The sequence below is a fragment of the Crinia signifera genome, chromosome 2 (assembly GCF_055691185.1).
Source record: "Crinia signifera chromosome 2, ASM5569118v1, whole genome shotgun sequence".
NCBI classification, from domain to species: domain Eukaryota; kingdom Metazoa; phylum Chordata; class Amphibia; order Anura; family Myobatrachidae; genus Crinia; species Crinia signifera.
In genome coordinates this window covers 138,714,354-138,742,143 of record NC_139218.1, presented here as the reverse complement: position 1 = coordinate 138,742,143, position 27,790 = coordinate 138,714,354, and the positions used below count along the sequence as shown (strand labels likewise).

The window sequence follows — 27,790 nt, the reverse complement described above, 5'->3', positions numbered from 1 at the left end:
CTGTGCTGACTGTGTTATGGAGCAGGAGACCGATACACGATACATTTTGACGCTATTGACATTTGGTACAAAAAAAATGTGAAAAACCCATGTTGACCTTTTGACTGTAAACCTTGCCACTGTCTAATGCTTGTGTCGACCTTAGCCATGTCCACCTATTTCAGGTGTCGACCTAAGCCTTGTTGACCCAATGCATGTCGACCTAAATAGGGTTGACTCAATGACCCATACCCCTTAAAACAATCCTTCCCTGCGCATCGGCCCTCTGTGAATTGTTCCTGCAAGTCAGCAATACTCCACCTATTTGTGCAGTATAAATAGTTTTTGGGGAGAGGGCCTGTCTCTTTTGTCAGTCCTGGGCCCCACAATTTCTGATGGCAGCTCGGGACAGCGTTCCTTATACCCAATAACTTGCGTTGTTTTATTATAATTTCACATCAACAACACTCCGGAGTTCCATGCTGTTTACATGTAGTAAAATCCCCAAAATGTGAGTAACTGTGGTCTGAAAATGTTTGTTAGTACCAACTTGTGACAGAGATGTGTATTCAGTACTGTGACTTTATTCATCTTTTGTAACATAGTAATTATACTAAAGTAAGACCTAAAATAAACTGCTCATGTGTCATATTAATCATTATTCATTCACTATTTTCTTTGTAACTTAATGTAAAGTAATTCAACAGAGAAGAAATGAATACAGACTGTTCTTACTATTAGTAGCTACTGTATTTGCCTTAATCGTTTTTTTCTTATTCCTCAAACAGGAGACATTCTGACACCAAATCTTTCTTCTCTTTTATTAATATAAACCAGGTCAGTCTGGGAAACTTCTTTACATCATGCACAGTTCTGAACATCCTCTCAGCACGTTTGCTTTATTTGAGAATGGTCCCTGCTTAGTCGCCGACCAAAATCTGGATGTGCTTATGATTAAGTTAAAAGGATTCTTCCAAAATGCCAAGGCTAACAAGATGGAGACGCGAGGCACACATTACCAGTATTGTGACTTCCTTGTGAAGATTGGTACAGTCACCATGGGACAAAGCGGCCGAGGAATATCTGTGGAGGTACAAAAATGTTTGAATAAAATCTTGCATTTCTCATGTAATGCAGACTATACATCTATAGGCCACTTACCATGCCGAACCAATTCCCCAGTCGGTAATCAATCATGGAATCTGCACAAAAATAGCATGTTAAAAATCCTCAACTCGCCGATACCAATAATATTTTGGTCAGAACTGGCAAAAAAAGATTTCTCAACATGCTAGGTTTCCCCAATCCTCAGGCCTAGGCATGGGTATATAACAGGTAATTGCCCCGATATCTGCCTGATGTATAGGCCATTTTAAGACATAAATATGACATCTTAAGGTGAAATCAATATAGACGCACAGGGAAAGTGCTACAAAAGGTTGAAAATCACCAAGACCAGTTGAGATTCATCCCAAGGTTCTAATGGAACTGAGGGAGGAGTTAGGAAATCCACTGTATTACACTTTTGATAAATTATTTTCATCTGGTATGGCGCCAAATGATTGGAGAATAGTGCATGGCACAAAATATCAACAAAGTAATAATGTGCACACTGACTAATGCTGCTTTCCCACTGCCTACACGGGTAAAGACCCGTTTTTTTTAAACGGGTCTTTAAACGGGTAAGAGCCATAAAGACTCTTTCCCACTGCAGCTTTTAAACGGTAAATTACCGTTTAAAAGCTGTTTTTGTCACATTCACACTTACCCGTTTAAAAACCCGTTTAAGCAGTGTAAAGATAGGGGGGGGGAGAATTTAAAAAAAAAAAACGGCGTGGGGTCCCCCCCACTGCCGTAACCAGCACCAGGCTGAAAGAGCCGGGGCTGGTAATAAAAAATCAGGAAACCCGACAAATAGGGGTTCCCTGATTTTTTACAACCAGCCCCAGGCTCCAGGTCCGGGGCTGGTTCCCAAAATACGGGGGACAAAATGACTAGGGGTCCCCCGTATTTTAAGAACCAGCCCCAGGCACAACCAGCCAGCAGGGTAATGCCACAGCCGGGGGACACTTATGATATAAGTTCCCGCGGCCAAAGCATTAACCCTACCGACCAGTCAGCCTGGCCAGGGGCCCTGGGGGAGTGGGGACCCCCCCAATAAAGGGGTCCCCCCCCTCCAGGACTTACCTGACCAGGCTGAAGCCTGGTGCTGTCCCCGGTGACCCTGGAGCGGTGGTCACCGGGCTGATGGTATTGTGTAAAAAATAGAATAAAAACCATTGTCTTTTACTGGTGAACTATGAGTCCCAGCAAGCCTCCCCCGCAAGCTGGGACTTGGAGAACCACAAGTCCCAGCCTGCGGGGCATTAAAGGGCCCGCTGGGTCTTGTAGTTCCACAGTAAAAGAAAGAGTTAAATAAACACACTGACACACGTGAAAAATAAAAGTTTAATACATACATAACACATACATACTGATACTTACCTATCTTGAGCCCGTAGGTAGCCCTGGTCCTGATGTCCTGGTCCGTGTCGGCGTCTGTATCCAGTCGGCATCCCTGTCGGCGTCGGCGGTCCGGAGTCCGAAGAAATCCATTTGGGAAGCTGTGGAAGGAAATCCTACTCACCTGTCCCAGCGCGACGTAGTCCAGGTAAGGTCTTTGCAAAAAAAACAAACCGACACCCGAACCAAGCGGACACAGCTGAGAGCCGCACGGTGTTTACATCGTGCGGCTCCGCCCCCGAATGCCGCTATTGGCCGCCTTGCGGCCTAGCGGCCAATCAGGAGCCGCTAGGCCGCAAGGCGGCCAATAGCGGCATTCGGGAGGCGGAGCCGCACGATGTAAACAAACACACCGTGCGTCTCCGTCAGTCCGCTTGGTTCGGGTGTCGGTTTTTTTTTTTTGCAAAGACCTTACCTGGACTACGTCGCGCTGGGACAGGTGAGTAGGATTTCCTTCCACAGCTTCCCAAATGGATTTCTTCGGACTCCGGACCGCCGACGCCGTCGCCGACAGGGATGCCGACTGGATACAGACGCCGACACGGACCAGGACATCAGGACCAGGGCTACCTACGGGCTCAAGATAGGTAAGTATCAGTATGTATGTGTTATGTATGTATTAAACTTTTATTTTTCACGTGTGTCAGTGTGTTTATTTAACTCTTTCTTTTACTGTGGAACTACAAGACCCAGCGGGCCCTTTAATGCCCCGCAGGCTGGGACTTGTGGTTCTCCAAGTCCCAGCTTGCGGGGGAGGCTTGCTGGGACTCATAGTTCACCAGTAAAAGACAATGGTTTTTATTCTATTTTTTACACAATACCATCAGCCCGGTGACCACCGCTCCAGGGTCACCGGGGACAGCACCAGGCTTCAGCCTGGTCAGGTAAGTCCTGGAGGGGGGGGACCCCTTTATTGGGGGGGTCCCCACTCCCCCAGGGCCCCTGGCCAGGCTGACTGGTCGGTAGGGTTAATGCTTTGGCCGCGGGAACTTATATCATAAGTGTCCCCCGGCTGTGGCATTACCCTGCTGGCTGGTTGTGCCTGGGGCTGGTTCTTAAAATACGGGGGACCCCTAGTCATTTTGTCCCCCGTATTTTGGGAACCAGCCCCGGACCTGGAGCCTGGGGCTGGTTGTAAAAAATCAGGGAACCCCTATTTGTCGGGTTTCCTGATTTTTTATTACCAGCCCCGGCTCCTTCAGCCTGGTGCTGGTTTCGGCAGTGGGGGGGGACCCCATGCCGTTTTTTTTTTTAACGGGTAAAGGGCTACCCCTTTCCCACTGCCGAAAAAACGGCTATTACACGTTAAAAACACTGCTTTTTACACGGGTAACAAAAACCGGTATTTGTTACCCGTGTAAAGCAACCTGGAGCTTTCCCACTGCAGCTCTAGCCGTTTAAAAAGGCTAAAAAAACGGCATTTACACGTGTAAAGCCTGCAGTGGGAAAGGGGTATTAATGATTATTCTGGTAATGATCACACGAGTCATTGTCATGATTTGTTTTTGTCTTATCAGGTGGATTACTGCCCTTGTGCAGTGCCAGGTGACTGCTGGAATTTGATGGTGGAGTTTATGCAGAGTTTTATGGGCACACATGCACCATCTGTTCCACCTGTTTTCAGCTCCAAGCATGATGCCCTGTACACACCTTCGGATACAATGGTGCAGTACATGGAGCTACTTAACAAGATCCGTAAGCAACAGCAGAGCACAGTGGCTGGGATGAGGCTATGACAGGATTGTATTCCTCTATCTTGTTCTGCCAGTAGAGGTCCCATCTAGGACTTTTTGGATACAAACATCAGGAGGAGGATTAAAGTCTGCACTGATTATTGGATGCACATACTGTAAATATTAAGATCTGCAACAAATTTTGGAAAGTGTTGCTAAAAAGCCTTCTAGAGATTAAAGATCATAACTGTTAACAATGTAAAAGCAATGCATATCAATAGTGGTGCAAAGAACAGAAGAGCCCATGGTGACTTAAAATATACCTACAATCTCTATTAGGGGGAATATTCCATATTATAAATTAGTATTCCTAATAAATACTTTGAGATAACAGAAGAAACACATTAAGACATTGCTTGTCCTTTTACTTGGCCCTTTATGGGACACACAAAAGAGCAAGCAAGGCACCCTTTCCTACTGTACATAACACAGCATAGTATTTGTGCAGTGGTACCTAATGACTAATTGAGGGGTAGATTTATGAAGCAGCGCTGTGGGGCATATGCGTTATCCCCGCACGCTAAAGCAGGGGATAACGCTTCACTTCATTTATGACACCCGCGATGCGGGTCTGTAACGCTCGGCGCTATGGGGGAGGAGGGGTAACGTATATACTTTAGGGGGAAGTGGGCGCCTGCCTCATACCTTATTTATCAACATACTTTGTGGCCACGCGCTGCTGCTTTTAGCTCTTGTACATAGCGCCGGATTTTTCTGGCGCTGTGTAGTAGTTTAAACGGAGTTTTTTTTTTTTTGTTCATTAAAAAAACTTTATTGGTCCTCTGCCCGGCTGACAGAGGTTTCTCTCCCCGGCGCCTGCTGGTCCCCGCCGTGCGACGGATGTATCTGCGCATGCGCCGGGTACACAGCGCCTGACAAGGTAACCGGCGCATGCGCAGTACTCGGGAGAGGGGGGAGCGCACAAACGTTATGGGAGGAAGCGTATCCCCGGCAGGAGGGGATAGCGCACTCCCATAACGTACAGTCGAACATTGATAGATTCGGGCGATAGACAGGTTCTCTTCACCACGATAAAGTGGTGAAGCGAACCTGCGCCCTTAAGGAACGTTAGGGCTGTCTTCATAAATCTACCCCTGAATCTCTTTCGCAGTATTTCAACATTATTCAATTCTTAATGCAAAGAAGTTGTTAAAAATAATGCATTTTCTTTGTTTAAAGCTACATTAGCATCCACTACCTACATTTTGCTAAGATGCTGATTTGCCTAGCCTGAAACTACAGAAAAATGGCTCCATGGAGTAACCTTATTGTTTTTACAGCATTGGCCAAATATCAAGGTGTAGATCAATGGGAGGGGAGACTGGGCTAAGTGGAAGGACCATTCAAAAGCTGCAATATCTTAAATGTGGCTTTTGATTGGTCTCCCTGCTCATACACCCCTGCCATTTTTAAATGGTGAATGTAATAGATTTATGGGCTCTATTACAACCAGGACACTATCTACCTGTATATAACATTTGTATGTTTCTCTACATATTTTTGTGGGTTTCTATAAAATTATTGAAAACATAATGGTGGTTTAATTGGGGTCTGACAAAAAGAATACCTTTTTGTGTGTTTGGTGGGTAAGGACCATATATGATTAACCCCTTCCTGACAGAGCCAGTTTTTGCGTTCCTGACAGAGCCCTTTTTTTCAAATCTGACATGTATCACTTAAGTGGGGATAACTTTTTTTTGCTTTTACTTATCCCAGTGATTTTGAGATTGTTTTTTCGTGACACATTGTACTTCAAATTAGTGGTAAATTTGGGTCGATACAGTCTGTGTTTTTTTGTGAAAAATACCAAAATGTCGGAAAAAAATTTGCAAAATGTTAAATTTTCTGCTTGTGAGACAAATAATCTTACCACTCAAAATAGTTAATAACTAACATAGACCATATGTCTACTTTATGTTGCCATCATTATTTCAACTTCCTTTTCATTTTTTTGGACACTAGGAGGCGTAAAATATGAATAGCAAATTCTCAAATTTTCAAGAAAATTTCAAACACTGATTTTTTTAGGGACCAGTTCAGTTCTGATGTGACTTTGAGGGACTTGTATGTGAGACACCCCCATAAATGATGCCATTTCAAAAACTGCACCCCTCACAGTATTCAAAACAGCATTTTGGAAGTTTGTTAACCCTTTAGGTGTTTCACAGGAATTAAAACAAAGTGTAGGTGAAATTTCAAAATTTCATTTTTTTTTGCAGATTTTCAATTTTAATACATTTTTCTAAGGAACACAGTAGATTTTACTAGAGAAATGTGACTAAAAATTGATTCCCCCAATTCTTTGGTTTTCATAAATGTCCTATATGTGGCCCTAGTGTGCACGGTGACCAAACCACAGGCTTCATAATAGAAGGAGCACCTACTTGATTTTGGAGCCTCCTTTTTATGAGATTATTTTTTAGGCACCATGTAGGTTTCTAGGCACCATAAGATGCTAAAAGTTAGGAACCTCCCCCACAAGTGACCCCATTTTGCAAACTACACCCTTCAGGGAATTCATCTAGGGGTATAGTGTACATTTCAAACCCCCAGGGGTTTCACCAATTTTGATACAACTGGGCTGTGCAAATGAAAAAATTTAATTTTTCATTTTCACAGCTCAGTTGTATCAAAATTGGTGAAACCCCTGGGGGTTTTAAATGTACACTATACCCCTAGATGAATTCCCTGAAGGGTGTAGTTTGCAAAATGGGGTCACTTGTGGGGGGGTTCCACTGTATGGGTGCTTCAGGGGTCATTCAACCAGAATCTGTGCTGCAAAATCCAAATATCACTCCTTCCCTTCTGAGTCCTGCCATGCACCCAACTGGTATTTTTTGGTCACATGTGAGGCATTGCCATACTCGGGAGAAATTGGGGCACAGATTTTGGGGTGCTTTGTCTCCTTCATTCCTTGTGAAAATGAAAAATTTTGAGCCAGATCTGCATTTTTGTGTAAAAAAATGTACTTTTTTACACAAAAATGCAGTTCTGGCTCAAAGTTTTTCATTTTCACAAGGAATGAAGGAGACAAAGCACGCCAAAATCTGTGCCCCAATTTCTCCCGAGTATGGCAATGCCTCACATGTGACCAAAAAATACCAGTTGGGTGCATGGCAGGACTCAGAAGGGAAGGAGTGATATTTGGTGGTGGAATGAATGGTGGGTGCTATGTCGCATTAGCAAGACCCCGGAAGCACCAATACAGTGGAACCCCCCCCACATGTGACCCCATTTTGCTCACCAGATTTTGGAGGGGGTCTGGCGCTGCGGCTGGTGGGGGGGTGGGAGGGGTACTGGCGCTGCGGCAGCCGGGTGGGTGGGAGGGGGGACTGCCGGGTGGGAGGGGGGGGGGGGGCTGGCGATCGGTGGTGATCGGTGCTGTACTTAACAGCACCGATCACCACCGATCACTGTGTTACCGAGCGGCTTAGCCGCCGGTAACACAGAAAACGCTGCAATTGGCTGTTCACATTTGAACAGCCAATCGCAGCGATCGCCGACCGGGGCTCAGGGACAGCAGACATCTCCAAACTGTCACCGCGTCTATGGACACGGTGACAGTTTAAAACCATGACGTATATATACATCTTCGGTCGGGAAGTACCTCCCGACCATGACGTATATATACGTCTTCGGTCGGGAATATCTATCTGTATATATATATATATATATATATATATATATATATATATATATATATATATATATATATATATATATATATATATATATATATATATATATGTGTGTGTGTATATACACACATACACACACACATATATATATATATACTAGGTGATTCATCGCGCCCTACGGGCGCTCTTCACACCGTCGTAAGGGGCTGCGCCCCCTTAATTTGTGAACGTTTGTATATGAGAAATATGGTTAGAATTGTATGAAAGATGCCCTGTATTGCAACTTAGGTGTCCGCGAATCGCGGGAGGGGGGGTCGCGGAGGGTGCCGCGAATTGCAGGAGGGGGGGTCGCGGGGGGTGCCGTGAATTGCAGGAGGGGGGGTTGTGGGGGGGGTGGATGCTGCGAATCGCGGGAGGGGAGGGATTGCAGAGAATCGCGGGAGGGGGGTTACGGGGGCGGGGGTTGCGGCGAATCATGGTAGGGGGGGTCGGGGGGGGTGTGCCGTGAATCACGGGAGGGGGGGTCACGGGGTGGGGTGCCGAGAATCGCGGGGGGGTGTGTGTGCCGTGAATCGCGGGAGTGGGGGTTCAGGGGGGGTGTGACGCGAATCGCCACAAGAAAAAATCAACACAGAAAGGTCAACACATGTAAATGTTGACAAAGTGTGGCACTTCATTGGTGTCCATGTCGACACATGAGAATGAATATGAAAACATTCAAAAAATGAAAAAAAAAACTTCAAAAACTCATGTCAACCTTTTTCATTGTCGACCATAGCCATGTCAGTGTTTTCCATGTGCAATTTAATTCTGGAGCTGCCGCGAATTGCGGGAGGGGGGGTCGCGGGGGTGGGTGCCGCGAATCGCGGGAGGGGGGGTTACGGGGCGGGGGTTGCGGCGAATCATGGGAGGGGGGGTCGCGGGGGTGTGCCGTGAATCACGGGAGGGGGGGTCACGGGGTGGGGTGCCGAGAATCGCGGGGGAGGTGTGTGTGTGTGTGCCGTGATTCGCGGGAGTGGGGGTTGTGGGGGGGGGGGTGACGCAAATCGCCACAAGAAAAAATCAACACAGAAAGGTCAACACATGTAAATGTTGACATAAGTGTGGCACTTCATTGGTATCCATGTCGACACATGAGAATGAATATGAAAATATTCAAAAAATGAAAAAAAAAAAATTCAAAAACTCATGTCAACCTTTTTCATTGTCGACCATAGCCATGTCAGTGTTTTCCATGTGCAATTTAATTCTGGAGCTGCCGCGAATCACGGGGGGGGGGGTGCCGCGAATTGCGGGAGGGGTGGTCGCGGGGGTTGGTGCCGCGAATCGCGGGAGGGCGGGGTTCACAGGGGTTCCGGTGGGGGGTTGCCGCGAATTGCGGGAGGTGTGGGGTCACGGGGGTTGCCGCGAATCGCGGGAGGGGGGGTTGCGGGGGGGTGTGATGCGAATCGCCACAAGAAAAAATCAACACAGAAAGGTCAACACATGTAAATGTTGACATAAGTGTGCCACTTCATTGGTGTCCATGTCGACACATGACAATGAATATGAAAAAATTAAAAAAATTAAAAATAAATCTTCAAAAACTCATGTCAACCTTTTTCATTGTCGACCATAGCCATGTCAGTGTTTTGCATGTGCCATTTAATCCTGGGGCTGCTGCGAATTGCGGGAGGGGGGTCGCAGGGGGGGTGCCGCCCCGAATTGCGGGAGGGGTCGTGGGGGGGTTCTTTTTGCAGCGAATCGCGGGAGGGGGGGTCGCGGGGGGTGTTTTTGCTGCAAACCGCGGTAGGGGGGGTCGCGGGGGAGTGGGTGTTTTTGCCGCGAATCGCGGGAGGGGGGGGGCGCGGGGGGGGGAGGTTTTGCCGCAAATCGCAGGAGGGGGGCGCTCACCTGGTGGCTGTGGAGTAGCAGTGCTGGGCAACATGGGAAGGCAGTGGGTGTCTGGCACTGTCTGTGGGCTCACTGGGCTGGTTCTCTGTCACATACCTCCCAACATGACCCTCTCCAGGAGGGACACAATGCTCTGTTTCTAGACTTCCCCTTAATGTATGATTGCCATCACCTGTTTTAAACAGGTTAATTTTTTAGAAAGGTGTTCAGCACAGATGAAGGCAATCACACATTAAGAGGAAAGTCCAGGAACAGAGCGTTATAGACACAGACACCCACTTTGAGTGACAGATGTAGCCAAATATATAAGAGATATATGTGTGTGTGTGTGTGTGTGTGTATATACACACATACACACACACATATATATATATATATATATATATAATCATTTCATTTCATGTCTCATTTTATTTTTTTCATTTTTAAACTGTCCCTAGTGCTGCTGCTGCTGGCGGGGGGAGGCAGCGCTGCGGCGCATAGCAGAGGGAGGAGAGCGGGTGCCGGGTAAGCACATAGTGCTGCCGGGTGGGAGGGAGGGGGTGTCCGCGGATCGGTGGTGATCGGTGCTGTACTTAACAGCACCGATCACCACCGTTTTCTGTGTTACCGAGCGGCATAGCCGCCGGTAACACAGAAATAGCTGTGATTGGCTGTTCACATTTGAACAGCCAATCACAGCGATCGCCGACCGGGGGGGACATCCCTGCCCCCCCCGGGCGGCGAGGGGGGATGTCTGCTGTCAGGGACAGCAGACATCTCCAAACTGTCACCGCGTCTATAGACGCGGTGACAGTTTACATCCATGACGTACATTTATGCCATGTGTCGGGAAGTACTTCCCGACCATGACGTAAATGTACGTCAATTGTCGGGAAGGGGTTAAAGTGCAATCAATAAAAAAAATGGTTTTGCCTTTTAAATAATTGCCCCTTTAAAATATTGGGCTGCTGGTGGGGATGCCACAGATGGCTACAATTTGCATTATATTTACCTCAAAGTCAACAAATAGGATACATTGTCGGGTTGCGAGGGCCAAATGTACTAAGCTTGAAAAGTGATACAATGGAGAGTGATAAATTACCAACCAATCAGCTTCTAACTGCCACGTCACAGGCTGTGTTTGAAAAATGATAGGTAGGAGCTGATTGTTGGTGGTTTATCACTCTCTACTTTATCACTTTTCACGGCTTAGTAAATCTCGCCTTGAGTGAGTATTAGTTCAGTACTCTTTGATTGTGTACAAACATGGGCAAGCAAACCGTTTTATGGTGCTCATACACGTTAAATTAATGTATGCGATTTGGACTAAGATTGCAGCAAATACTTTTTCTCTTTCGTCCAGTCTGGTGACACAGCTAACCTTGTGATGTAGGAGGGTCCGTAGGAGCCAAGGCACTTATAGCTGAAGCTTTTCCTCTGGCTGCAGGCTCCTTCCCTTCTGCATCCCCAGTATGCTCCAGTTCGTTTTAGGTAGAGATGTGCACCGGCCACTTTTCGGGTTTTGGGTTCTGATTACCTTGAGGTTTTGGGTTCTAATGGGTTTTGGCAAAACACCTCCTAAGTGTTTTGTGTTTGGATTTTTTTGGGTTCTGATTTTTTTGTTAAAAATGCATAAAAACAGCTAAAATCGCAGAATTTGGTGGTTTTTTTTGCTCCTACGCTATATTGACCTCAATAACATTCATTTACACTCATTTCCAGTGTATTCTGAACACCTGACACCTCACAATATTGTTTTTATTGCCAAAGTTTGCACTGAGGTAGCTGGATAACTATGCTAAGCCACACAAGTGTGCGGCACAAACACGTGGCTCATGTAAGAGTGGCACTGCAGCGGCAGACATGATGGCAGTTTAAAAAAATAGGCCCATAAAAGATACCTATCTGGCTTGATCATGCACTGGTTACCATGTGCAGCCAAGGAGCGGTGGACATTTTGTGAAGCACAGAGTTTGTCTGCAAGTGTGTAACTGTTTTGATCACTTTAACATCCAACAAGACCCCTATCTGGCTTGATTGTGTGATAATGTAATCTGATTGTTTAATTTTGTGATTATTATTCATTTATTATTACCAGTCGTCTCTTAAATCATTGCCTAATGGGTGTAGGGGAGTGGGCTAATCAATTTTAAGGTGGCAGATGGAAGATGTAATGTAATGTAAACCATCATTAGCATTGGTTGCAGCAGTGGCAGTAACTGATGGACCCGGCTGTGCAGATAAGGAGGATGCTGACAGCGATGATGTCAAAGGGAGAGCCAGCGAACTGTTGCTCCATGCAGCGCTGGAAAACTTCGCTGCCCATGGTGATGCCATAGGGCATGTGTAACCATCACTAGCATTGGTTGCAGCAGTGGCAGTAACTGATGGACCCGGCTGTGCAGATAAGGAGGATGCTGACAGCGATGATGTCAAAGGGAGAGCCAGCGAACTGTTGCTCCATGCAGCGCTGGAAAACTTCGCTGCCCGTGGTGATGCCATAGGGCATGCGTAGGAAGACGTAGCACCCAATAGGGGTCATGAAGGCAGTAAGCTTGGAAGAGGCTCTGTCCAGAGGGATCTTCCAAAACCCATACTTGGCATTCAGGGTGCTAAAGACCATTGCACCTGGCATGTCAGTGATCACCTGCTCGATGGTGCAGAGTGTGTATCTGTTTTGGTCAGTTTCATATTTCATAAGACTCCTATCTGTCTTGATTGTGAATATGATTATTTATAATTAATTTCATCTGATTTTTAATTTGGTGATTAGTAATATTATTCATTTATTATTTATTATTACCATTCGTCTCGTCAATCATTGCCTAATGGGTGGAGGGGAGGGGGCTAATCAATGACTAGGTGGCAGCTGGAAGAGTTCTATCTGGCTGCGACTTCTGTAACTCTATTGATCGCTAGGGTGGATTCAGGTGATCTGGCTCGCTAGGCGGGTGTTCCCTTTGCTCACTGCTTCACATGCGTCCCTCGTGAAGCTGCGCGCTCTGTCGAGGAGGATGTCCTTTGCCGGTAGAGAAGTACTGATCTTCTCTCAAGGTGTTACGACTCGTAGCTGCACTCCCCTGCTACAACCTCAAAACAAGCACCAAGACCCCTATCTGGCTTGATTGTGCACTGTTTACACAGTGCAGCCGAGGAGCAGTGGGCGATTGGTGAAGCAATCAGTGGAATACAAAGAGTTATATGCATTTCAAAGACAAGTCCCTCATACAAATGACTCTCAGCAGTGGGCACCAGACCAGACAGGTAAAAAAAAATGTAGCCGCCCAAAAAGAAGTGTAATTGCAGCCGTCCCTAAAGAAGTTTAATTGCAGCCGCCCTCAAAAAAGTTTAGCCGCCCCCAAAGAAGTTTAATTGCAGCCGCACAAAAAGAAGTTTCATTGCAGCCGCCCACAAAAAAGTTTAGCCGCCCAAAAAGAAGTGTAATTGCAGCCTTCCTGCACCAGCCCTGACTCCCCCAGGTCAGGGAGATCACATTCTCACCCATGAAGATGGTGATGGTGACACAAATCCAAAAGAGGACAGAGAACAATCTCTTGCACACGAGACCACTGTGCTGGATACAAGACAGACCAGAGTCCACCTAAAGGTGTCGGCTAGTACAGCATGCCTAAAAGTTTCAAGGCTCCAAAAAAAAAGACTGCAGTGGCAGACTCCCAAATTAATGCAGGGTGAGAGCTGCAACCAGCAGTGGGCGATTGGTGCAGCAATCAAGTGGAATGCAAACAGTTGTATGCATTTAAAAGACAAGTCCCTCGAATGACTCCCAGCAGTGGGCACCAGACCAGACAGGTAAAGAAAAGTTTAGCCACCCAAAAAGAAGTGTAATTGCAGCCGCCCCCAAAGAAGTTTAATTGCCTCTCAGCAGTGGGCACCAGACCAGACAGGTAGATGAGGCAGTACTAGTTGTGTGTGTATCTGTTTTGGTCAGTTTAATATTTAACAAGACCCCTATCTGGCTTGATTCTGGTTATGATTGATTGATTATTAATTAATTTTATGATGTGATTGATTCATGGTCGAAACCCTGTTTAACAACCTGGCTGATCCTGACCCTGATGTGCAGTTGGTCTCTGTGATAAAAGATCCCAATCTCAAATGGCAGGCTGAACAATCTGTGGATAGCCATATTTAAAAAAAAATGTGTGGCAGCCCACTACAGGATACCCTCTGTGCCCCTGGAGTGCCACTGTGCCCCCAAAGAAGTGTAATTGCAGCCGCCCCCAAAGAAGTGTAATTGCAGCCGCCCAAAAAGAAGTGTAATTGCAGCCACCCAAAAAGAAGTGTAATTGCAGCCGCCCAAAAAGAAGTGTAATTGCAGCCGCCCGCAAAGAAGTGTAATTGCAGCCGCCCTCAAAAAAGTTTAGCCACCCCCAAAGAAGTGTAATTGCAGTCGCCCAAAAAGAAGTGTAATTGCAGCCGCCCAAAAAGAAGTGTAATTGCAGCCGCCCAAAAAGAAGTGTAATTGCAGCCGCCCTCAAAAAAGTTTAGCCACCCCCAAAGAAGTGTAATTGCAGCCGCCCAAAAAGAAGTGTAATTGCAGCCGCCCACAAAAAAGTTTAGCAGCCCAAAAAAAGAAGTGTAATTGAGCCTTCCTGCCCCAGCCCTGACTCCCCCAGGTCAGGGAGATCACATTCTCACCCATGAAGGTGCAGCAATCAAGTGGAATGCAAACAGTTGTATGCATTGAAAAGACAAGTCCCACATATGAATGACTCTCAGCAGTAGGAATAATGAATGGTGATGCAAGATGGAATTGTCCTTGGGCCCTCCCACCCACCCTTATGTTGCGAAAATAGGACATGCACACTTTAACAAACCAAACATTTCAGCGACAGGGCCTAAAAAACTGTGGCTGAAATGATTGGTTTGTTTGGGCCCCCACAAAAAATAAACCAATTCATAATATCTCCCTGTATAAACTGGCTCTACAGCAACAAGATGTCATAGTCACTCATCATCTTCCTCCTCCTCCTCTGATTCCTCGCCCCCTTCAGTGTGTACTTCCTCATTCTCAGAGATTATCAATTCGTCCCCGCTGGACTCCACAATCACAGGTCCAGTTATAATCTCTGGAGGCAATTCCTGGTCTTCATTGAATAAGTGATAATTCATTTTTATAAACATCATTTTCTCAACATTTTTCGGGAGCAACCTCCTTCGCCGCTCACTGACCAGGTTCCCCGCTGCACTGAATACTCTTTCGGAGTACACACTGGAGGGGGGACAACTCAGGTAAAATAGAGCAAGTTTGTACAGGGGTTTCCAAACTGCCTTTTTTTCCTGCCAGTACAGGTAAGGACTGTCTGACATGTCTACTTGGATGCTGTCACCAAAGTAATCATCCACCATTTTTTCAATGTTGACAGCATCCAATGCACCGACAGTAGACATGTCAGCAATCGTTGGCAGGTCCTTGAGTCCGGACCAGATGTCCAAACTCCCTCCTGCCTGCCCTGCATCCCCGCCAGCGGGTTGTGTGGGAAATCGCAGCTGTTTCCTCACAGGCACAGATGTGGGAGAAAATGAAGGAGGAGCTGGGGCCGTGTCACGGTCCCCTTCAGATGACAATCTCCTGACCAGCAGGTCTTTGCACCTTTGTAGACTTGTGTCTGCCGGAAACAGAGACATAACATACGCTTTAAACCGAGGATCGAGCACTGTGGCCAAAATGTATTCCTCTGACTTTAACAGACTGACCACCCTCGTATCCTGGCAAAGCGTATGGAGGGCTTCATCCACAATAGCGACATGCTTTGCGGAATCGCTCCGCTTTAGCTCCTCCTTTACTTTCTCCAGCTGCTTTTGTAACAGCCTGATCAGGGGAATCACCTGACTAATGCAGGCAGTGTCGGAACTGACTTCACGTGTGGCTACTTCAAACGGCTGGAGAACCTTGCACAACACGGAAATCAGCCTCCACTGCGCTTGAGTCAGGTGCAGCCCCGCTCCTCTGCCTATGTCATAGGTGGCTGTGTAGGCTTGAATGGCCTTTTGCTGCTCCTCCATCCTCTGCAGCATATAGAGGGTGGAGTTCCAGCGCGTCACCACCTCTTGTTTCAGCTGATGGCAGGGCAGGTTGCGGAGTTTTTGCTCCCGCTCCAGCCTTCGGCAGGCTGTGGCAGAATGCCGAAAGTGTCCGCAAATTTGGCGTGCCACCGCAAGCATCTCCTGCACACTCCTGTCATTTTTTATGAAATGCTGCACCACCAAATTTATTGTGTGGGCAAAACATGGCACGTGCTGGAAATTGCCCATGTTTAATGCCCGCACAATGTTACTGGCGTTGTCCGACACCACAAATCCCCAGGAGAGTCTAAGGGGGGTAAGCCACAGGGAGATGATTTCCCTCAGTTTCTCTAAGAGGTTGTCGGCATTGTGCCTCTTCTTGAAACCGGTGATACACAGCGTAGCCTGCCTAAGAAGGAGCTGGCATGCAGGAGATGCTGCTGCTGCTGCGGAAGGCGATGCATCTACCCAGTGGGCTGTCACAGTCATATAGTCCTTAGTTTGCCCTGATCCACTTGTCCACATGTCTGTAGTTAAGTGTACAGTGGGTACAGCCGCATTTTTCAGGGCACTGAGGACACTTTTTCTGACCTCCCTGTACATCGCGGGTATCGCCTGCCTAGTGAAGTGGAATCTAGACGGGATTTGGTACCGGGGACACAATACCTGCATCAACCGTTTAAATCCCACTCCATTGATGGCGGACACCGAACGCACGTCTAACACCAACATAGCTGTCAAGGCCGCAGTTATCCGCTTTGCCATAGGATGACTGCTGTCGTATTTCATCCTCATGGAAAATGACTGTTGGACGGTCAATTGCTTAGTGAAAGACGTAGCGGTCTTACGACTTCCCCTCTGGGATGATGACTGACTTCCCCTCTGGGATGATGACTGACTTCCAGGAGCAGCAGCAGCAGCAGCAGTAGTAGTAGGTGTAGTGCTGCAGGATCCTCCGGAGGAATCTATGGAGTCATTCATGCAGGTGAGATGGACTGCAGGACTCCCCCCTATACGGATCGAGGAGGAATTTGTCGAGGAGGGAGTTGGTGGTGTGCTTTTCAGGCTTTTGGCTCCAAAAGGAGGACCAAGTGATTTAGGTGTCGCTGGACTGCTAGCCGCACTTTCTGGACTAAACACTGAACCATGACGCGTCTTTAGGTGATGTTGAAGGGAGGTTGTCCCTAGGTGGGCAAGATCCTTACCCCTGCTTATTGGAGTTTTACATAAGCTACAAATGGCAATACTTTTGTTGTCCGGATGCGGATAAAAAAAATTCCAGACCGCAGAGGTGGATTTATTGGTCCTTTGTCCAGGCATGACGATGGGCTTTTTCATCCCATGGACAACAACTTTTTCCCCCACAGGTGCCTCATTCCCCCCTGGTGCGTCATTTAAGCAAACCAAGTCTCCATCCTCCTCGACAACTTCCTCCTCAGTGCCAGCTACATCAATATCCTCCTCCTGGTGTACAACATCACCTTCACTAATAAAATCTGGAACTAGACTGTGGGTGATCCTTCCAGCATATGCAGAGGGCGTACTGCAAATGGTGGAAGGAGCCACCTCTTCACGTACAGTGATGGGAAGGTCCGGCATCACAACCACCGCCACCCTCGGACTCTCCGTGGGGATTTGGGATATGTCTTTAGAAGGATGAGTTTTTTCCAGATTTATTTTCTGAATTTTTTTCTGGTTTTTTTTTCTGAAATTTTTTCAGACTTTTTTGAGTCGGTGTCAGCCTAACTCTCTTTGATTTCCTATTGGGCGGGGAGAGAGGAGGAGGAGGACTTTCCTCGTCATCTGAAGCTGCACCACTAGTCATGAAGTTAGGCCATGGCCTTAGCCGTTCCTTGCCACTCCGTGTCGTAAATGGCATATTGCCAAGTTTAAGTTTCTCTTCCAATGATTTACATTTCATATTTTTATTCCTTTTACGGAAGTTTGGTTTCAATTGTACATGCCCTCTGCTTTCACACTGGGCATCGGCCGTGGAAGACGACGTTGTTGGCATTCATCGTCTATGTCCTGACTAGTGGCAGCAGCTTCAGAACTATGAGGAAGTGCATCTTCATCTTTCCTTTGTTTGTTAACCTCCATATTTTGGATCTCCATTATTATTGTGGAGTTATGTCACAGAACAGCGCCACTGGAGTGCAATTATATATGTCAGTGAGTATGCACCAGCAGGCAGTTATACAGATACAGCAGTATTAGGCAGTGAGCCACACACCAGACAGGTACGGCAGTATTAGGCAGAGAGCCCCAGACCAGACAGGTAGATAATGATATACGGCAGTATTTAGGCAGTGAGCCCCAGACCAGAGGGTAGATACGGCAGTATTGGGCAGTGAGCCACAGACCACACAGGTACGGCAGTATTAGGCAGAGAGCCCCAGACCAGACAGGTACGGCAGTATTAGGCAGTGAGCCCCAGACCACAAAGGTAGAGATTTACGGCAGTATTTATTTATTTATTAGCCAGTGAGCCCCAGACCAGATGGTACATACGGCAGTATAGCCAGTGAGCCCCAGACCACAAAGGTAGAGATATACGGCAGTATTTAATTATTTATTAGCCAGTGAGCCCCAGACCAGATGGTACATATGGCAGTATAGCCAGTGAGCCCCAGACCACAAAGGTAGAGATATACGGCAGTATTTAATTATTTATTAGCCAGTGAGCCCCAGACCAGACGGTACATACGGCAGTATAGCCAGTGAGCCCCAGACCACAAAGGTAGAGATATACGGCAGTATTTAATTATTTATTAGCCAGTGAGCTCCAGACCAGACGGTACATACGGCAGTATAGCCAGTGAGCCCCAGACCACAAAGGTAGAGATACACGGCAGTATTTAATTATTTATTAGCCAGTGAGCCCCAGACCAGACGGTACATACGGCAGTATAGCCAGTGAGCCCCAGACCACAAAGGTAGAGATATACGGCAGTATTTAATTATTTATTAGCCAGTGAGCCCCAGACCAGACGGTACATACGGCAGTATAGCCAGTGAGCCCCAGACCACAAAGGTAGAGATATACGGCAGTATTTAATTATTTATTAGCCAGTGAGCCCCAGACCAGACGGTACATACGGCAGTATAGCCAGTGAGCCCCAGACCACAAAGGTAGAGATATACGTCAGTATTTAATTATTTATTAGCCAGTGAGCCCCAGACCAGACGGTACATACGGCAGTATAGCCAGTGAGCCCCAGACCACAAAGGTAGAGATATACGGCAGTATTTAATTATTTATTAGTCAGTGAGCCCCAGACCAGACGGTACATACGGCAGTATAGCCAGTGAGCCCCAGACCACAAAGGTAGAGATATACGGCAGTATTTAATTATTTATTAGCCAGTGAGCCCCAGACCAGACGGTACATACGGCAGTATAGCCAGTGAGCCCCAGACCACAAAGGTAGAGATATACGGCAGTATTTAATTATTTATTAGCCAGTGAGCCCCAGACCAGACGGTACATACGACAGTATAGCCAGTGAGATCCAGACCACAAAGATAGAGATATACGGCAGTATTTAATTATTTATTAGCCAGTGAGCCCCAGACCAGACGGTACATACGGCAGTATAGCCAGTGAGCCCCAGACCACAAAGGTAGAGATATACGGCAGTATTTAATTATTTATTAGCCAGTGAGCCCCAGACCAGACGGTACATACGGCAGTATAGCCAGTGAGCCCCAGACCACAAAGGTAGAGATATACGGCAGTATTTAATTATTTATTAGGCAGGCAGTATTTAATTATTTATTAGCCAGTGAGCCCCAGACCAGACGGTACATACGGCAGTATAGCCAGTGAGCCCCAGACCACAAAGGTAGAGATATACGGCAGTATTTAATTATTCATTAGCCAGTGAGCCCCAGACCAGACGGTACATACGGCAGTATAGCCAGTGAGCCCCAGACCACAAAGGTAGAGATATACGGCAGTATTTAATTATTTATTAGCCAGTGAGCCCCAGACCAGACGGTACATACGGCAGTATAGCCAGTGAGCCCCAGACCACAAAGGTAGAGATATACGGCAGTATTTAATTATTTATTAGCCAGTGAGCCCCAGACCAGACGGTACATACGGCAGTATAGCCAGTGAGCCCCAGACCACAAAGGTAGAGATATACGGCAGTATTTAATTATTTATTAGCCAGTGAGCCCCAGACCAGACGGTACATATGGCAGTATAGCCAGTGAGCCCCAGACCACAAAGGTAGAGATATACGGCAGTATTTAATTATTTATTAGCCAGTGAGCCCCAGACCAGACGGTACATACGGCAGTATAGCCAGTGAGCCCCAGACCACAAAGGTAGAAATATATGGCAGTATTTAATTATTTATTAGCCAGTGAGCCCCAGACCAGACGGTACATACGGCAGTATAGCCAGTGAGCCCCAGACCACAAAGGTAGAGATATACGGCAGTATTTATTTATTAGTCAGGCAGTATTTAATTATTTATTAGCCAGTGAGCCCCAGACCACAGACCGCCAGACTGGCAGATTCAGTGCAGGCAGCAGTGCAGCACCAGTGGACTATATATATTTATTTAATATAATTAATTAATTATTGACCCCTTGAGTGGTGGTTTTTGCTGGGGCAGGACAAACCTACCAGGGCAGGTTTATCCTGCCCCAGCAAAACCCACCACAAGACAGCTGGAAGGTCCCCCTTTTGCTCCGGCGTTAGTACGCCGGAGCTTCCCTGCAGCCGCTCAGCATCTCATCCTTCCGCCGCGGCGCCTGTCACATTCTGCAGTGACGTCGGCGGCAGGCTGGGGGATGTTCGCGGCTCAGGAGGACTCGGGTTACTGAACTGTCCCGAGTCCCCCCGAGCCGCCCGAACATCCCCGAGCCTGCCGCCGACGTCACTACAGGTCAGATGATTGGCGGCCGGCGGTGGGGAAGCTCCGGCGTACGATCGCCGTGTACGCCGGAGCAGAGGGACCCGGGGGGGCAACAAGAGGGGTGGGGAGGGGCTGACCGAGGGGGGGGCGACACCCCTAAGGTAGTGCGCCAGTGGTGCTCCGATGGAGACACCACTGGCGCGCACCTACAGTACATAGTGGTATGTCCGGAGATTTTCCGGGACAGCCAGCTGTGGCAGCGCAGCTGAGCCCGGAAAATCTCCGGGCATACCACTTAAGTGGTTAATATATATAATAAATGGCACAGCACAGCACCAGAGGTATGCCCCAGCACAGAGGAGACAGTAGTACTACAGGCAGGTACACAGTTAGACTGTTCTCCTAAGCAGAGGAGAACATAGTACACAGCAGCACTGAGGGAGACAGCCCTAGCAAATAAAATAATTACAGCACAGCTCACCAGAGGTAGACCGCACAGAGGAGATAGTAGTACTACAAGTACACAGTTAGACTGTTGTCCTAAGCTGAGAACAGAGTACACAGCAGCACTGAGGGAGACAGCCCCAGCAAATAAAATAATCAATTACAGGCAGCACAGCACACCAGAGGTAGACCGCACAGAGGAGACAGTAGTACTACAAGTACACAGTTAGACTACTACACAGCAGCACTGAGAGACAGCACCAGCGATTGCAAAAGCTCAAGGTCAAGCTCAAGTTTAAGCCCCAGCAGCAGCACCAACACACCCTCTCCCAACCCACTACTTGACTGGAGTGAAGATGGCGGGCGCGGCAGCCGCTTATAAAGCCTCGCGAAATCCGACGCCGGGAGATGACGTTCTAATCACGCGGACGGACCGAGTCAGGCGGGAATCTCCGAGCGCTGCTCGGAATTGGGCTCGGAATGATGACGTCCGTGGGGGCTCGGATCTCTGAAATCCGAGCCCGCACATCTCTAGTACATATGCGCTAGCATCGCGGTGCGGCGTGGCGAGGGGCGGCGATGTATGTTAATACATCCTGCCCTAAACTATTTATGAACTTTCACTGGAAGATATACTGTATCTGCAGATCAATTGATCTGCAGATATATAAATAGACGGATTGGGCAGCATGTTCTCCATTCACACTGCCTGATCCGTCTAAATGACATCAAAAGTGGGCGTGCCTATTTGCATGCACCCGCCTACTGAACTTTTATTCACTGGAGGCTCACAGCACGATATACTGTATCTCTGGATCCGGCATTGGTATTGGCTGTGTTGATGAGCCAACACAATATACCTGTGAACGACGCCGCTCACAGATTTATCATTTATACACACTGGCCGATGGTGCATCAACATATCATCTGTTCAATCGAATGGCCGATATATCGGCCAGTGTGTACGCACCTTTATTCTTCCAATGCTTATTTAATTTATTGTCTACATCAAGGTGTGTCAATGCATTTAAAGTTCCCACAGGGACCAAATGGTTGTGATGTTAAAGGTTTTCATTATTTAACATTTCCCTGTTCCCCTTTAAGGCCTGTGTAACAAGACAGTTGGGCGCAACAGAATATGCTGTGCTATATAAGAAACTGTTGATAAATAAAAATAATGTGCACTGTTCTGCCCCTCTTATCCCGAAACACAGAGACTCTTTTGCTTTACATTTTTGCAGCATAGCGGCCATTTTGTCCCATGACATCATTATGACATCACAAAGGCTCTGTGACACAGGGACTCATCACAGGAGACTCTGCAGTTGTCAGGAGAAGAAGCTCATTATATGCTCTCTTGCTTCATTGCTTATTTTTTAATTTATTATTAAGCAGTTACCTGTACATCCTGTGCGATAATGGGCTGTCTGTGCAGCAAAATGTGCGTCCCTGCACCCAGGGAGAAGGTAAGTGCCCTGTTATATTTATGGGTTGTACATTGCATATACAGAGAATTATCACAGGCCACAATGGGGGGGGGTCAGCCGATATTGGGTGTTTCTGGGCAGATTGGGGGGTGATTTCTCCAGTTTAATAGGCCTAAATATGGGGAATAGGTATTATGTTGACTGACTGGTAATTAGTAACATATAAATGTACCACCCTGTATGTAGTATTAGAGGTACATGGGTGGGTGACGCTCCCTGAAAGTAGTATTAGAGGTACATGAGTGGGTGACACTCCCTGTATGTAGCATTAGGGGAAACATAATGTGGGCATGTTGTGTAGTAACACTCACGTTTTACCATTAGCCTCACAGGCTCTCACATTATCAGCACTGAAGTGTCCATCTCCCCACCTTGCTGGGCTTTGTAGTTCGGCAGCACTTCTGCTGCTGTCGTACATGTAGAGGTTCCCGCTGGAGACCCCTTCTGCCATTTTTGGCTGTGTGCACTGTGCTCCTTCTCCTGCCAGTAGCTGCCTCCTGCCCACACTCCTCCCACCTGACTCTAACTGCCACTAACTGCCCATGCCCCTGGTGGGAGAAGGGGGCCCACCCACAGACTGCACACAAGGTGCTCTGTTAAAAGACAGGGGAGGTGGGGTGGAGAAGTAGGTTTTGAAGTAGGTTCAAAATCATCGATGGTTCATGGCCGAAGTCGAATACTTTTGCCATCGATGGAGGAGAACCAGGTGGTTTCCCTCCATCGATGGAACAGCAAAATGAAGTTTTTTTTTTTTTTTTTAAGTGCCGGGACACAGAGCATAGCTCCGCCCCCTGACATCCGTGAAGCCCCACCCCTGTGTTTTGATTGGCCCACAGGCCAATCAATCAAACACAATGGATGACCATCGATATGTAAAAATATTGATGGTCATCCATTGCATAGTTTAGCACTATTGATGGCCTGTTGCAGAATTGCCATCGATGGCAACCATCGATGGCAACGATGGCCATCCATATGGAGAAGGCGGTGTGGGGGGGGAGAGTGCTGGCAGGAGGGGCAAGGCATTGCGGGAGACTTATCTGCTGTCCTGGGGGCTATAAGGGCCACCCAATTTATGGGAGCCTCCTGGCCTATCTGGAAGAGCAGACAAGTATGATTTTTGCCTCTTTCCCTTGTTACCTCATGTCTATCCCATGTGTTCTGGAAGCTCAGATATGTCAGCATTGCATGTAATGTGGATTCCCCCCTATACAGAAGTTACTGCTCCCTCCCTGCAGTTCTGCAAATGTAACTATTCTCCTTTTGGCATGCTGCCAATTATCTGCCAATCACCTGAGAGCTCCAATTGCAGCAGCTGCTGTGACTGCAGCCCGGCCTGTGCTCTGTAAACATTATGGGTACTTGTTTAGTTTCATGGCGCCCGATATATCGGATGCGATATTGGCCGATATATCAGATGCTATAACAGGTAAAAAAATCGGATTGCATTGATATATCGGCCGATATCGCATCCAATATATCAGGCCCTGTGAAATTACACAATTACCACATTATGTGTACAACAGTATAGGGATGGCCACTGACCATTGATGATTCCAAATCATCCATGGTTTATGGCCGATATAGAATACTTTTGCCATCGATGGGGGAGAACCAGATGGTTTCCCTCCATCGATAGCACAGCAAAACCAATGTTTTGCTTTTGTTTGTTTTTTCAAAGAGCCAGGACATGGAGCATAGCTCCCCCTGGCACCCATGAAGCCCAGCCCCTGTGTTTTGATTGGGCCACAGGCCAATCAGTCAAACACAATGGATTATCATTGATAGGTAAAAATATCGATGAACATCCATCGTATAGTTTCACACTATCGATGGCCAGTTGCATTATTGCCATCCATGGCAACCATCAATGGCAATGGCAACGATGGCCATCCCTAGTACAGTAATAACTTCATCACTTATAGTTGCTCTGATTTTATTACTCGTGCATACAGTACATACCTAACAACATGTCCTATTCATGGGCTTCCCTCTGATACTATGATTGCTATTTACATACATACCTACCAACATGTCCTATTCCTGGGCTTCCCTCTGATACTATGATTGCTATATACATACATACCTACCAACATGTCCTATTCCTGGGCTTCCCTCTGATACTATGATTGCTATATACATACCAACCAACATGTCCTATTCCTGGGCTTCCCTCTGATACTATGATTGCTATATACATACATACCTACCAACATGTCCTATTCCTGGGCTCCCCTCTGATACTATGATTGCTATATACATACCAACCAACATGTCCTATTCCTGGGCTCCCCTCTGATACTATGATTGCTATATACATACATACCTACCAACATGTCCTATTCCTGGGCTTAGGAACTGATGCGCTATCTTCTGTCCCCCGGCCGGCCGCACTGGGCATGCGCGGGATCTTGCTGTTCACGCGAAAAAATGAAAAAACAGCACTGTCTGCACTTTATGTCCGTCCTGACGAAAAGGCTGAGGCCTTGAAACGTTGACGACCATGTATTGATTAACTTTGCACTATAAACGTGTCTACAAAATCCGGAGAGTGCCACTCATTTTTTCCTAGAGGCTCGCCCCAGGAGAATATTGCCACTATATATATATATATATATATATATTGCAATGGTGGAGTTGTAGCTGGTTCCACTGCCCTGATATGTTCTATTTCTTCCATGGTAGAAAGTGCTTGCAGTGCGGAGAGTTGTGTAGTCACTGCTTATGATGTCTCTTCCTCTGCTCCTTACAGCCAAGCAAGTCTGCGAGGCTTATTAAAGGAGCGGCCAAGCACCTCCCCAATGTGCAGCCCCCTGTGTCCTGTGCCAATATGTCTGGCGAACGTCCCGCTGAGCTGGATAATACTCTGGTCACAGTGGACGCGGCGGCAGTCGTGGCAGAGCTTCTGGAATACCTGATCAGTGAAGGTAAGCTCCCCCCAGGTGCAGAGGCGTAACTACTATATATGTAATAAGCTGGGAGTTCTACGACAGGCTGGTAACTAGTATATATGTAATAGGCTGGGAGTTCTGTGACAGGCAGGTAACTACTATATATGTAATAAGCTGCGAGTTCTATGACAGGCTGGTAACTGGTATATATGTAATAAGCTGGGAGTTCTACGACAGGCTGGTAACTAGTATATATGTAATAGGCTGGGAGTTCTGTGACAGGCTGGTAACTAGTATATATGTAATAGGCTGGGAGTTCTGTGACAGGCTGGTAACTGGTATATATGTAATAAGCTGGGAGTTCTATGACAGGCTGGTAACTAGTGTATATGTAATAGGCTGGGAGATCTGTGACAGGCTGGTAACTAGTATATATGTAATAGGCTGGGAGTTCTATGACAGGCTGGTAACTAGTATATATGTAATAGGCTGGGAGTTCTATGACAGGCTGGTAACTAGTGTATATGTAATAGGCTGGGAGTTCTATGACAGGCTGGTAACTAGTATTCTTGAGGGGACAGGAGGTTGTTATCTCACCAGCCTGATTCTGCATTATACATTATACTGCTTTAAATCTACAGAGGAGATTGCACCTACGCACAGAACTCACAGCCTATTTCATAGAGCCTATACACAGTACGGGGTACAATTACTACAATGAAATTGAAAAGAGGTTATTTTGCCCATAGTAACCTACCAGATTGTGTCTATAATTTCTAGCCTGCAAGAGTGAGGTGGAGAGGTGTGAGGAGTCCCCAGGGTTCTCCATGATGACGAATGACACCACATCGTCTGATGAGATCACTGATAGCAGCACCAGCGGCTATTATTATCTGACCGACCAATCTGAATCCTCCTCAGACACCAGCAGCACCAGCTCTGAGTCCTCAGAATCCTCCTCAGATACCAGCAGTGACTCCTCCCCCAGGTAGGTTGCCGGCACAATACGTGCGTTCTCCCTGCTCTGGCCGCTGGGGTAGATTTCAGTTTTCTTGTCTTACACACACACGCTGTGATGTAGAAATGGTATCTCCATATCTGCTGCAGCTGGGGCCGCTACACAAGTTCTCTCACACAGAGCGCTGATGGGCTAGTATCCTACTAGTATGACATAAATGTATATATATATATATATATATATATATCATTATACTAATGAGTAACAATATAAGACGAGAAATGCTACAGAAGGAGAAATGAAGTCATGTAAATTTTGGGCCTACACAGTAGCTATATTATCAGTGATCTGAGCGATGCTAGATCGCTCAGCACTGACGGCTAAATTGCTCAGCACAGCGCTGATGTGTGCTGAGCGATATGTCACTGCCCATGTTCTCAATAGAGAGAACACAGACGATGACCAGATTTGTACGGCATGCAGTATCTGCATCTCCCGGCGATAGTGACGCACGGGGCCAGGCATCACTACCGATATGGGCCCTACACACACACAGCGTTGTGTGCTTAATTTCAAGGCGATCTAGTCAGATCATTTAGAAAAGAAGCCAAAATCGCTCAGTGTGTAGCCCCATTAGAGGGATCTCACATCACTGTACACTGGGCTTCCTGTATGGGGCCATCCTTGTCATGTCACACCCACAGTATCATCGCTCTTATTGGTCCAAAGAGGAATCACACGGATAAATGTAGTCAGTAAGGGCCACTAGATAGCAGCAGGCCAGGGAATAATGAGATGACTTGTACATGGCAAACGTTTGTATTGTTACAATAACAGTCACTGATCAAAGTTTGTTTTTATAGGAAGGTCATCCACAAGTGGCCTGTAAATGTCGGCTTCCTCTGCCAGGACGAAGAGGACGGGATGCCCAGGGTCGATATATAATCAAGATCCTGGACATCGGACTCACTGAGTCCCTAAAAATAACATCACTTATCCCATAACCTGGGACTTGATTCACAACTTGTTTTAAATATGCAGCAAACTGGAATCATTGAAGTTTCTGCAAAGCCAGTCCTGTTGACGGCCAATTCCCCTACCCAAGCCTGTCCCGTTGACGGCCAATTCCCCTACCCAAGCCTGTCCCGTTGACGGCCAATTCCCCTACCCAAGCCTGTCCCGTTGACGGCTCATCCCCCTACCCAAGCCTGTCCCGTTGACGGGTAATACCCCTACCCCCAATCTCTGTCTTCACAACTCCCTCTCTCCATATCCAGCAAGTTTGAAGCATTTCATTTTGCTTTCCCTTTCTATGGAGTCATTTGGTCGCTGAGTGGCCTCTATGTGAATCTGTTGTTGTCAACAATAAAAAGTAACACAAGTCAA

The 27,790-nt window shown here is 47.0% G+C and overlaps 2 protein-coding genes and 1 long non-coding RNA gene across 3 annotated transcripts in view; 2 read left to right on the top strand and 1 right to left on the bottom strand.

Annotated features, from left to right (window-relative positions):
* Window positions 1-6,122, top strand: part of MED20 (mediator complex subunit 20) — a 23,875-nt gene extending 17,753 nt beyond the window's left edge. The window contains exons 3-4 of the mRNA XM_083172974.1: window positions 817-1,070; window positions 3,999-6,122. Of these exons, the coding sequence (XP_083029100.1) occupies window positions 817-1,070; window positions 3,999-4,217 (473 nt within the window). The 3' untranslated portion in view covers window positions 4,218-6,122. The remainder of the gene's footprint in view (window positions 1-816; window positions 1,071-3,998) is intronic.
* LOC146060094 (uncharacterized) lies at window positions 611-23,247 on the bottom strand. The gene is made up of 3 exons (XR_014470371.1): window positions 22,927-23,247; window positions 1,141-1,181; window positions 611-1,062 (listed from the first exon to the last, which is right to left on the bottom strand). It is a non-coding gene; the product is annotated as an uncharacterized LOC146060094 (long non-coding RNA).
* Window positions 20,853-27,790, top strand: LOC146060093 (uncharacterized). Its single transcript, XM_083172976.1, has 3 exons — window positions 20,853-25,482; window positions 26,227-26,434; window positions 27,268-27,790. The coding sequence occupies exons 1-3, from the start codon at window positions 25,386-25,388 to the stop codon at window positions 27,347-27,349; spliced, it is 387 nt and encodes a 128-aa protein (XP_083029102.1). The 5' UTR covers window positions 20,853-25,385; the 3' UTR covers window positions 27,350-27,790.